Here is a 12,702-nt window from a genome sequence, read left to right as displayed (position 1 = left end):
GTAGATGTTTGAAAGAGGAAGTATAAAATTCTGTTACTTCTAACTTAAAAATTCTGTAGGTTTCTTCTTGTTCATGTAGGTAGCAACCTTTGCATCCCAGAATCCACCAGCTCCTGGTTTTCATGGGCACTATTTATCATTAAATAAGACAGCAGAGAATGTAATAGGTATGACAAATACCTAGTTAGGAGTTAGGAAATCACTTTTTTACTGACAAATCTAGTTAGAACTTTTTATTTAATCCTTTTTTAGTTTAAAGGCAATCATCTAGTATGATAACACCTTATCCATCAAAAAACAGTGGTAGTGAAATAAAAAGACAGTGGAAAGGGACTGTAATAAAAAGACAGTGGAAAGGGTCCGCCGGGCATGAAGAAGTGAAGTCCCTTGGTTCTCATGACAAGTGAATTGACACCCAGAGTGCATAATTCAGGCTGTGATGATCTGAAGCACTTTAGGAAACAAACCATTTCWTTCCGTTTGCAAATGTGGGAATAAAGCTCCCGAGAACTCTGCTTGGTGTATCCAGCTCTTACAGCACTTTTTCCCCTTTTCCCTTTTTCCTCCATGGCGTCCTTCAGCACTAGATCAAAAAGAGGTGAATGTGATGTTGAATTTTCTGTGCCTTTGGGAGGGGAGGAAAAATAAAAGTGATGATAACAGTGTGAGATCCTGATCTTGAAACCTGTTCTCTGTGATTGGATCACACGAGTGGCCGCGTAACCAGGGCCACTTCCAGCTTTCAGTGCGAGGGGCAGGGTGGCTCCTAAAGTTACTACCGATGCTTTAACCTGCGACCTGAAGCCCTGTAACTTAGGGAGTAGATTCACTGCTGTAGTTGTCACTGGTAAGGTCATTACCAATGCTAAGGAGTTGTTACAGATGCTCTTCTCTGCCCTYTGTTCCGTACACTGATGTCTTCTGTATGAGCTGATGTCACTGTAAGTCATTTACTCAAATGACTTTAATCAAAGTCATATAATCAAATACACTGATTTGGCATGTGGGATACTATTTCATTGCGCTGTACTGCCTTGTTTGCTCCCGTGTTTGAAGACACAAGGTGTCTTCATGTGTTTGACTACAAAATACAGCAGTGTGGCCTTGAAAAAGTAAATTGGGAAGAGTGTGCCCGAGCTGCTCCCGTCCTGCTTTGGCACTGCTGTCCCTTGGCTCATCAGCCTGTTGGGAAGAGGTGGGAAGGGGGTTGGCTGCGGGAAGCTGGATGGTTGGGGGCTACGGGGCTGCCATATGCAAGGCAGGGAATGAGGCCCTTGTTGGCTTCCCCTTGCAGGCCTGGGAACGAGGTGCTAAAGGGCCAGGACTGCAAAGGTGACGGAGGGCAGTGAGGTGCCTTCAGGGGGGGAGTGCAGCAAAACAGCAGAAAAAGCCCAAGCCCAAAACAACCCCCCRAAATCCCTATCCGTGAACAGCTGCGCTTGTGAATGACTCCTGTGAAACTACAGAAGAATGCTGTCTTCCTTGGCAGAGCTTGTTATTTGTGTGGGAAGGGGTGAAGTAGGAGGAAAAATACTGTACAAGGATGTAAGTTGCAGAATCACAGAATGGTTGAGGYTGGAAGGGACCTCTAGAGATCATCTGGTCCAACCCCCTGCTCCAGCAGGGACACCCAGAGCACRGGGCACAGGGCGGCATCCAGGCRGGTTKGGAAGACCTCCAGAGAAGGAGACTCCACAGCCTCCCTGGGCAGCCTGTGCCAGGGCYCTGTCACCCTCACAGGGAAGAAGTTCCTCCTCACCTGGAGATGGAACTGCCTGTTTTTGGACTTACACCCATTACCCCTTGTCCTGTCACTGGCCACCGCTGAGAAGAGCTTGGCCCCTTCCCTACATTCCCCCTTCATGTATTTATACATGTTAATCAGATCCYCTCTCAGCCTTCTCTTCTCCAGAGAAAACAGGCCCAACTCAGTCTCTCCTTGTACGTGTGTGTCCCCACGCACGGTAAAAGCACTGGTGGTGGTTGCTGTTCTTTCTTTCCCTCTATTTCCCCTAAAAAATCCTGCTTTTCTTCAGAATTTGCTGATTCATTTTCTTAATTCCTAAGAAAGCTGTAGACCTTGTGATCAATACCTCCCTTTTAACCTTGGGCCCCTTCCGAAGGCCAAGTGCAACACAGGATGCAGTTTAATCATCTTAAATGATGTCTAAGGTGTGACAGCTACTGGTTTTCTGTGGAGATCCTACTTGGATTTTTGATTGCTGTTGGAGATAGGGCAAAAACTTGATTTAGTTTCTGCTGGTGGAATTTTTGCTCACTTAGCTCTAGAGATTTCAGGCACCCAGGAACCTTTTATGTGCCAGAAGGCACAGGCAAGAGTTTAATGTTTTTGGTGTCTTGCATTGGTTGTGATCTAGTCCATGTTTTGAAAGTATGTAGACGAAGAAAGTGTCGCCCCACACTAACAGCCAGACTCTGTTTAGGAGGGTCAGAGAGCTGAAGCATTTCTCCTTCTGTTTTCGAAAGTGTTCTAATATCATTTAAGGGTCCAACTTTTTCTGTTTTTTGCGGGTTAAAATTAGATTCTCTTAAAAAGAATGCTGAAGCAGAGGGCAGTGATTTATCTAACATGATTTCTGGTTACTTCGTTTGGCCTCTGCTCTCCTTCCCTGCTGTCTGCCACCACGAGCTGTTGCCCTCCTGAAATCTCTGCGGGTGTTTTGTATTCAGAAGGGGCTGCCAATGCTTTTGGAAGCACCTSTTACCTGCGGGAAAACTGCATCAGTGTTTGTAGCGGATTAAAGGAATGAGAGAATAAGGAGGCAGGGGATTCAGTCAAGCTGTCATGCTCTGCTGATCATTTATTTCTATTTTGTGATTTGATACTTGATACCGAGAAAACGAATAAAACTAACTTTTCAGAAATATGTCCTGTTTTACTGCGTGCAGATACCGGGCTCTGACTTCTTTTGAGTGAAAACATCTGATTTGGGTAGGGCTGGAGGTGGCAGAGCCGAAGCACGTGGCCACTCTCGCGTTTCTCAGCTCAGTTTACAGGATTTCGGCTTTAGGAGCTTCCTGTGTTTTTTGGTAACTGTTTTTGAAGGTTTTCAAAGCCGCATAAGAATGGGTGTCTGGTACRTGGAGACCATCATCAGACCTTCCAAGAGGACAGAGCACTCGCTTGTTCTTCCTTGCCTTTTAAACAGTCTGGTGGGCACTTGGGTAGATGGCAGAAGGGCCACCCTGGACAACTTCCATTTGCACAGTGGCTGTAGATCCAGGGGCCTCAACCAGGTAATGTTAAAAATTGCTCCCGTGGGAGTTCTGTTTCCAGCAAGATGTGCAGAATCTACTTTCGGATGTCTTATATTACATGGGGAACCAGAGAAGAGCCTTGGTGGCAGCGAAAAAGCATTTTTAATTTCTTTACTATTGCGAATAGGTGGGAGAAGAGTTCAGGGCAGTCTTGTTTGGCTTTTTGTGTCATGGGAGATGGTAGTATTTTGATTCCTTTCTGGCCTGTCTTTATTTTAAGGCTTTGAAATGTTTTCACAGATGTACTCGTACCGTGTGCAAGTCCTTATATAGAAGCAAAAAAAAAGAGCTGTCCTATTTTAAAGAGTTGAAGCTAATTTCAATAAAACAGAGGGGAAAGTGGTACTTCCAGGAGATACTTAATAGCCTAGTGGTGTAGGTAGTGGCTGACCTCCAAAATCCCTATCTGCATCTGCAGCAACTTTTTCTTTATTATTCTGGAAACCTCTGTTACCCCTAGCTGAGATACTGTGTGCTGAGTTGTGCTGGTTAAAGGAGAAATGTAATTTTGCAATCAACTTGAAAAATTACAACTACAAATTGTAATTTGCAAACACAAATTTGCAAACACTGCGAAASTCAGTGAGAAACTTTCAATTCTGAGTTTAAGCTGTGCTTATTTTCACTTAGCTCAGCTGAATGAAGAGCCGTCAAGCTGCRGAGATGGAAATAGGACTGAACTGAGAGCCTTCAGTGCAACCTCATGCTCCTTTGGAAGGAAATCCAAACTGGAGCAGCTTTTAATATAGTTTAAAGCAAATGGCATGAAGAAAATAGTCCGAATGTCTGAAGGAAAGCTTTTTATATGTTCTTTTTCTGCCCGGGTTTTCTTTAAGACCGTTAATTTTGCCATTCATGGATGCTTTGCAGCATCAGAACGAAAACCTGCTGTGCCAGGTGCGRCGCTTCCTTCAGGCTCCCTTTGCTGCAGCAAAAGGAGCCCTGGCTTCTCCAGGGAGCTGGAGCYGTGGTGGGATCACGGGGTGTGGGATTCACCCACCAACTCCCCTTGTGGTGATGTGAGAGGTGGGAGCAGCGCCGGGTTTGGAGACCTTCCCAACCCGCCTGGATGCCGCTCTGTGCCCCGTGCTCTGGGTGTCCCTGCTGGAGCAGGAGGTTGGACTASATGATCTCCAGAGGCCCTTCCAACCTCAACCGCTCTGTGATTCTGTGCGTGGGTTTTGTTTATGAGCCAGGGGGTCGTCTGGGTGCGTAGGAGGCGAGCACGTCTCCTAACTCATTCCAAAGCAGAGCTTGTCTGCGGTGCGGTAATTTAAGAACCAGTGTCTAGACTGCTTTGAGAAACTGTACACACGATATCTTCAGGACAAAGCCATCCACGTTTWAAAAAAAAATCTCTGTGTTGTATTTTTAATATTTTGATATTTTGACTGAATTCCAGGGAGATCAGAAATATTTTGGCAATATCTGCCCCTCTAAACTATGCGATGAATTCCCAGAAGGATGCGTATGTCAAGCCCCAGTAACAGTTTCTTGAATGCACCAGTCTTTAGTAGAGTTCTAGTCAGTGTTCAGTTAGTCGATCTTTATAGCCAGTTCTGCATGAAATAAAATACGTATTTGTCAGTAATAGCAAACTTTCCCTCTAAATTAAGTTGTCCAGATTCATGTGCCTCTCTCCATTTTATGAAGCTGCTTATGAATGTTTAAGAATCTCTAGCACAGAATGATTGAGCTCTTCATTTCATCYAACCAGCCTCTCCTTTAGAGATGCTAAAATTCATAAAGGTTCTTACCCTCTTTTCCCTGTGCTATGAGGAAGATAGTCACCTCTAATTGAATGCAGAATTACCATAATTTTACCTAAGGACACATAAGGATTGCAGCTCCAGCATCTTGAGAAAATAAATACTTATTTTCAAGAAGCTGAAATTCATTTTTATATCCTTTGAATGGTAAAAAGAAATTAATTATTCTCATTATACACCACTTGGCTATTGTGTAAACCTGTTGAAAATATTACAGCAGTGTAAGGTAGGGAAGACAAATGATTTAGTCTACTAAAGCTAGTTTTAATGAGCATTCAAATGTGAAGAGGAGGAAATTACCTTTAGAAAGCAGATRAATGCRTGTTTGTTTTCTGTGTCTGAAGCTGTATGCTATTAGTGAGGAGCGATGGAAGTGCTGCCTTAGACATGTACTGCTGTGCAGCTGTTTATGTTTTTTCCTAAAGTATRCCTGCTCCCTATATCATGAAATAAAGAGCATAATTGAATTGGGCACATTTTTCTGATTTTTCTTCCATGATTGAGCCTGAAGCGCTTCAAAATCTGTTGAAAAGTTTGGAAAAATGAGTAGAGATTTCTGAAAAGATTCAGAAGAACGGGTTAAGATCTGGAGCCAAAGAGCAGTTTTGCGGTTCTTCAAAAAGATGACATGTGGTGGCTGTGTAGTTTTATCCAAAAATATATCTGATGGACCAGGGATTTTTCGATCTAGTTGTGGATATTTAAAAGGTTCTGTGGTTAGATGGGTAAAACATTAAGACAAACAGATAATGCTACATGTTTTGAATGCTTGCTGGACCCTTGAAATAGCTGGAGTATATCATGGTAGTATTTATATCACATATATATATATATATATATATCATAGTAGTATTTTCATCACTTGAGGTTTTTGCAGTTATATTCTTGCAGCTGCTTTTATTTTGGGGTGGCAGGAGGACATGTTCCTGTTTGCACAAAGTTACTGGTTGCTACTGGTGTTGTGAGATGACATAAAAATACCAGTTCCAATGGTCACTACATTGCCAAACATGTTTTAAAGGATAATCCGAATTCTGGCTGTAGGAGACCCTTGTTTGGGTGCTATAATGTGGGAACAGAATTTCCATTTTGTGCCAGTTCTGTTCTGTGATATTCAGATTATGCTCAGATAAAGTCAGTCTCTAAATTAATGCACGTACTTAATCTTTGACCAACTGACATCATTCTAGGTAACATATAAAGTGTATCTATATACCACTTATAACACAGTTGATTATATTGATAACTTTTCCAAAAAGGACTTCTGCTCAGTTTTAGACAAAAATACATTATTTWAAAAATCAAGTAATACCTGAAATGATGCTTTTGGAGTTAGACGTGATTCAGCTGAAGTGCTGAGAACTTTTATTTAAATCACTTTTCTGCTTTTCTGTGTACCTGGATGTCCCAGAACAATTTTAGTTAAGAGTCTCTAGAATTTATAAACTCCRTATTTCCAGTGTCCCTCTAAATGTTCAAGTTGCTGTTCTGTATTTCTGTTACCACTGACCTATCAAGAATTTGCTCAGCCTGGGGTGTGATATTTTGAGCTTTTAATTAACACTGTTGTTAATTGTTAGTGTTTCTGCTCTGTGAGTGCTCCGGGTGGCCGCCTTCGGTTGCCTCCCTTCTTTATTGGAGGAGAGGAAGTACTTTGCCTGGATCTGAACTGCTAGCGCTCGTTAATAGCTGGAAATGTGTAACTGGAAAGAGATCTGCTGTGCAGCACTGCCTTTATGTTTGTAGGGACAAGCAGATGGACGTTTTGGGCAGTTGAAAGAAGTTAAAGCCTGTAAAGCTTCTAGTAACCGCGAGCAGCGTGACCTCCAGCTTCACTCCTGTGCTCCTTGCAGCGTGGGAGAGAACCTGGCAGGACCGCATGCCATCCTGGTGAAAGGGCCGGGCAGGCGAGCTGGAGGGAGAAGCTGGTCTTACCTGCTCGGGGAGTATCTGTCAGCAGCCTGAAACAAAATCCGACTTTGAAACTGTATGTTTGTCATTATCAGCACATTCCTAAGCAGCACAGCTATTTCATGATCGCATCGCGGAGCTGCTTGCAAAACATGTTGTATAACTTACTGCGCTGTAACCTGCACACCTTTTGTATTTATTTTTGTTATTTCTATTTTTACAGGATTACAAAGCCATTGACATTTGCTGACTGTGTCGGTGATGAGCTTCCTTTAGGATGGGAAACTGTTTATGATCAACAGATTGGAGTTTATTACATGGACCACATAAATAGTGAGTGGATGTACGATTATTTTTAGGAATATGAGCAAGCTGCTGTTAACTGATGGCGGTAACTTTGTTTCTGATAACATTTATGAGCTTCTTATTACTGGGAGATAATGATTGCCAGTCTTTTCTTCCAGGATCTGTTTCCTGATCTTTCAAATGCAGACACTACCCTTCCTCACTTTGTAGGGAATTGTAAAATCTTGGAGACGCAGTGTGTAAAGCCCAGATTGTTTTGTTAAGTCATCCTGTGGAGTATCAGTATTTTTGTTACTGCTTTTTATCATGTATCGAAAGATAAGATTTTTATSCTACACTTTTCTATTTCTTGTCTTTCCAGTGACCCATAGTTTACTCATACATCTTGAGAAACAAAATGCTTTTTTGGAAAAAAGTGTTGATTTTTATTAAAAGTGCTACAAATTAAATAAGAAATATAATAGTCCCTCATAAGCATCGTTTTGCATCCTTTGCTTTTTGTATAGTATAAAGAAAAGTAAAAAAGGCAACAGATGACCCTTTTGGAAACTAAAAAGGAAAGATTTCCATTGTTTTCCCTTTTGGGCCTTGCTGAGCTTGGTATCTCCAGTGTCTGGCACATTTACCAGTTCTGCCTTTAAAGTGCTGTGTTTTATCTTTGGAGCTTTGTGCTACTGTTGCTGTTACTGTTGTGCTGCCATCATTAGGCTTCTTATCACTAGCAAGTGAATGTTTTCAGTACTGTGGGAATTGGCACTTGCCTGGGAGGGAGGAAAGAAGAAAGTGGCTATATGAGCTATCACAGTGGTGGTAAATAGTGTAATCTGCAAGAACAACGTCAGTGCTATCTGCTCAAGATCTAGTCAATTAAAAAATAAAAGTGTAGAAATAGTCTTGGCTTCCTGCCCTCATTGGGATTGCTTACGTAYTGTGGTTTCACAATTACTTAATAATGAAAAAAAACCAAAACAGTAACAAACGTTTCCATGATATTGTTTGGCCCACAGAAGCACTTTTTGTTTTGAAATTAGGGTTTATTCTTTAATTAGTGATCTTTGTTTAAGATTTGCTAATACACTGATTGCGAGATAGACAGCCTAGACAATAGAAAGGCAATAAATACAGATCGTTAGGTAACGCTTACAATATTTCTGTTGAGAAAATGCTCCCTTAATGATTGTCATTTAATCGGACAGAAATCCTTTAGTTAATGCTGGTTTAATTAAAAAAAAGAAAATCACATCAGCTTATGTTAATTTAGTACACGCACAAAAATATCACTTTGCATGAAAGCATTTAAAAAGATCAGGACACTGGTAACAGCTTTGATTCTTTTTTTCCTCCACTTGTATTTTGTTTTATTTTGTTATTTTATTTTATTTTATTTTATTTTATTTTATTTTATTTTATTTTATTTTATTTTATTTTATTTTATTTTATTTTATTTTATTTTATTTTATTNTTTTATTTTATTTTATTTTATTTTATTTTATTTTATTTTATTTTATTTTATTTTATTTTATTTTATTTTATTTTATTTTATTTTATTTTATTTTACTTTATTTTATTTTATTTTATTTTTTAACTTTGCCAAAGGCTGTATGGGGCTCCTGTAGGGAGTGGTCAGAGCGTGAGCTGCCATCGCAGTGCTCTGCCCAGGAGGACTAAGGAAGCCGCAGCCCGTGGCTAGGCAGCCTTAGGCAGGCACAACAGGCACCGTTCCACGCTACGGACACCTCTTCATGTGGCTTTGCAACCCTTGTTATGACCACAGACATCAAGGGGGTAGGAGAAGCCCGTTCATAGAAATAGGCCTGGGAAAGCGAAGCTAATGCTGGTAGGAATTAAGCAGAGGTGGTAAATGAGTAAGAGGCAGGAGCTTTGCAGCGGCAGCGCTCAGCTGAGTGAGCGGGATCAGGCTGCAATTAACACGGTTGCAAAATTTGTCTCTTTCATGATAACTAATTACTTGCAACCCACAGATATTATCCGGAGCGGTAATTCAGCCGTCACAGCAAAAGGAGTTTGTCACCCCTAGGCTAATGCAGTGCTTGTGTATACAAGCAGATACTCAGTGGGAAGGAGGAGTCGATGTTATTATAGCTGGGTAATCATTATGCAAACAATTACGGGGATACTTGGTCCATTTTAAGCTATGGATGGCCAGGGAACAAATGAAAACTGCATTAGCCGTGTTATAGAGGTGGGAACTAATGGCTGGATAACCATAGGTGTCATGAAGTGGGGACAGGTAAGTGGCTGATCACCTGCAGCCTTGGAGCTCTGCATTACTTGGCAACACAGTTAGAAATGCCTTGATTTCAGGAAACACCGTTACAAAATGCAAGWGAGAATTCAGAGAGATCCTTGTGGGCTTTAGCTCCTCGGGACCTCTCACACGTAACGCATCCTGTCTGTATATCCTTGCAACTTTTAAGAGAAAACAGTAATACATGTAATTTTTCCCAGCTCCTTGCCTTGTTTGTTTACCCAGAAGATCATAATAAGATGTCCATGAATAGTGGAGCACCTCAGGGGCAGAACGTGGTGTAAACCTGAGCGGTGCATCCACCCCGATGTGCATCTYGTCCTGTAAATGCTGCTCTGCTGACACCCTCGCCGGGCTGCCCGTGGCTCCCCGCCAGCCTAAAAACCCTCTGGCCGCTGCCAGCCACCAAATTCCTTTCCCTCCTCCTCAGAGTCTGGAGAGCCTTTGAAGTCTCCCTGAACCAGTTGGGCATTCCCCACTGGGGGAATAATGTATTCTCTGCATTTGTCTGGGGCCATTTTTGAATTAGGGTAGGATTTTTATTATTAGTGGTATTTTTAATCTGCTGCGAAGGAGCTAAGGAAACTGTCTTCTGATTTGGCTTTAGTTTCAGCTATTACATGGCAGACTTGTTTTGAAATCCAAGGCAAAGTGGAGCCTCCATTCTCATAAAACAGGAGAAAACATCCCTACTGGACCAAAGAAGTGCTTCTGTCTCAGGGGAAAGCTGAAGCTTTTGAGGAAGCTTGGGCAATTTTTGATAAGYGATAAGAGTGCTTTGTCACCTCCAAAGCCTAGTGTGGAATCTGATGTAATACTTAGCCCTGGCTGTTTGCTGAGATTAGAATTACCAAATTTCTGTTCATGAAGGGCCACTTTCTGTGATGTGCTTGTCCATCATAAATACTTACTAATATCTGCCTGTTTTCCATAGGGGAATAGCCATTTCRGGAGTATTAAACTCACACAAATTTCCTGAAGAGCGACAGCGAGATGCAGCAGAGTGATGCTTCTTCATTTCTTGGGTTCAATCTATTATAGTTTCTTATTTCATTATAAACACTAGCATATTGAATTTGCAATGCAAGATATGAAAATTGAGCATAATTGGCTTCGTTTCTCTGGCAAAAAATGATGCGATGTTTAACCTCCCAACTGTGCTGCAAGTTCTGCCTCTGCTTTAAACAATGACATTGCGTTGGCAGTGATTTCTTGCCAGGACAGCCACAAGCATCAGAAATTAAAATTTGCTTAAATAAGAGACTCTATACGAATGTCCTTGAGTATCACCGTGAACAGAAAACATAAACTAACAAATTTTCAGGATTTTAATGCGTTTCCTTCCAAAGGGACTACTTTAACGTAGTAGCTTTGTAAACTGGTATATACAGGAAAACCATCTTAGATTTGTGTTTGAATACACTGTCCTAAACACTGAAGGAGAAAGCAAGAGAGTATTTTTTAAGATAGCAGAGTAAAAAAAAAACCCACAGTGTTTTTCTGAATTTGGKATTGAAATGATGTGGCATCTTTAGGTTGTTCCTGCTGTCTGTAGAGTTGTGGGTTAAACGTTCAGGTGCTTTTTGCTCTCCTTCATGCTTCAGGGTTTTCAGCTAGTTGCTCAGAATGTGCAGGTTCCCTATTGGGGAAGTGCAGAGCCAAACACTGCTTTCTTTTGGTTAATTCCAGTTTGTGAGAAGAATAGAAATGCCTTTATAATTAGATGGCCTCTTCTTACTGCTCCACTCTGCGTCCTTCTTACCCTTGTCCAGGCCTGTCCCGGGGTGATGCTGTAGTGTTGGGCACGCTAGTTGTGTACAGGCATTACATGTAAATTTTTGAGCTTTTAACTCATTCGTTAAGTACTGCTGTAGACCTGAGAAACAGACTTTAACAAAATAATCTGTAGTTTGTGGGATGAGGCATTTTACGTGTTTTTTTTTRTGCTTCTCTCCTCAGAGCTCACACAAATCGAGGACCCAAGGGAGCAATGGAGAAGGGAGCAGGAACGCATGCTGAAGGAGTATTTAATAGTTGCCCAGGAGGCACTCAATGCCAAGAAAGAGATTTACCAAATCAAGCAGCAGCGGTTTGAACTAGCTCAAGAGGAGTATCAGCAACTGCACAAAATGTGTGAGGATGACAACCGCTCCTATGCCAGCTGTGAGTTCACTCCTGTTTTCTTGCCCTTCCCGCCTGCCGCTGCCAGCAGATGCTGTAAGAATTTGAAGTGTGTTTTCATCGCCCCATTTTAAATCTAGAAGTGAGGTGCTACCCTGCCCTTGCATTGAGCGAGTCGTGTTTGCTGTCAGCACCAGAGAAATATGCCTTTAATGTTACACTGTAGGGCATATATCCTAGCTAGCTGTAAGGGATATATCCTAGGTAGCATCTCCAGCCAAATTGGAAGCAGGCGACAGGGATGCTTTGTGCAAGGCCAGCTGAAGACTGAATGTTGCTGGGCCAGCCCCTTGCACTCCTAAATGTATGGACTGCTCCAGCCTGGCCACGGGGGCTAGCTTATAGGGGAAGCCTCCTGCAGTTACATGGCCAGTGTATTGTCTTTATGGAAGTGGGGAACAGGCATCGTCAGAGGCACTGCAGATCATGAGGTGTACTCAGAGGTGCTCCACCTGCAAAAATAGTGGAGTTTTTTCACTCCATCAGTGAATTTTCAGTGTCTGTAGCCATTGTTCAAGTATGATGTTTTCTGGCAAGTGCCAAGTASTTGATAAATAGGGGGCTTTCATTTAACTCTCTGAAAAAGACACCAGACCATGAGGTTGTCAAAGCAGGCACCTGAGGGTACTGTTTAGCTACTGGTACTGTTGCTATTTATTAATTCAAGCTAATGAATTTTGTATGCCAAAACCCTGAATAAAAGTTTTCTAGGCCTGGGATGTCCCAGATGTTCTTGACCGAATGTTCCTTTCTTACCTCTAAACTTGAATTATGACATTCTTGTATTTAATTTAAAATATGTATCTTGCGGTGATTTTTTTTTTAAACAGAATATTTAAAGATTATTTTAAAATAAATTGCTGTTTAAAGACTTTTAATTACTGTTTTAAAATATTTCATACTGGTCTTAAGTTATGGAAATCTATTTTAAAACATTGAGCTRATTAGTTAGATGGTAACAAAATAAAGTATCATCATGGGGAATAT

At 41.5% G+C, this 12,702-nt stretch overlaps 1 protein-coding gene across 3 annotated transcripts in view; it reads left to right on the top strand.

Annotated features, from left to right (window-relative positions):
• Positions 1 to 7,186: 7,186 nt before the first annotated feature.
• The window catches only part of WWC3 (WWC family member 3), a 57,205-nt gene continuing 51,689 nt past the window's right edge, over positions 7,187 to 12,702 (top strand). For 2 of the 3 annotated variants that reach the window (XM_026047140.1, XM_026047132.1), the window contains exons 1-2: positions 7,187 to 7,292; positions 11,494 to 11,697. In XM_026047140.1, coding sequence (XP_025902925.1) covers positions 7,277 to 7,292; positions 11,494 to 11,697 — 220 coding nt within the window. In that variant the 5' untranslated portion in view covers positions 7,187 to 7,276. The remainder of the gene's footprint in view (positions 7,293 to 11,493; positions 11,698 to 12,702) is intronic. The other variant, XM_026047122.1, reaches the window with a different exon arrangement.

This window comes from Nothoprocta perdicaria, unplaced genomic scaffold (genome assembly GCF_003342845.1).
Source record: "Nothoprocta perdicaria isolate Ctin4 unplaced genomic scaffold, notPer1 scaffold_109, whole genome shotgun sequence".
Lineage (NCBI taxonomy): Eukaryota > Metazoa > Chordata > Aves > Tinamiformes > Tinamidae > Nothoprocta > Nothoprocta perdicaria.
This window is presented reverse-complemented; position numbering and strand designations above follow the sequence as displayed.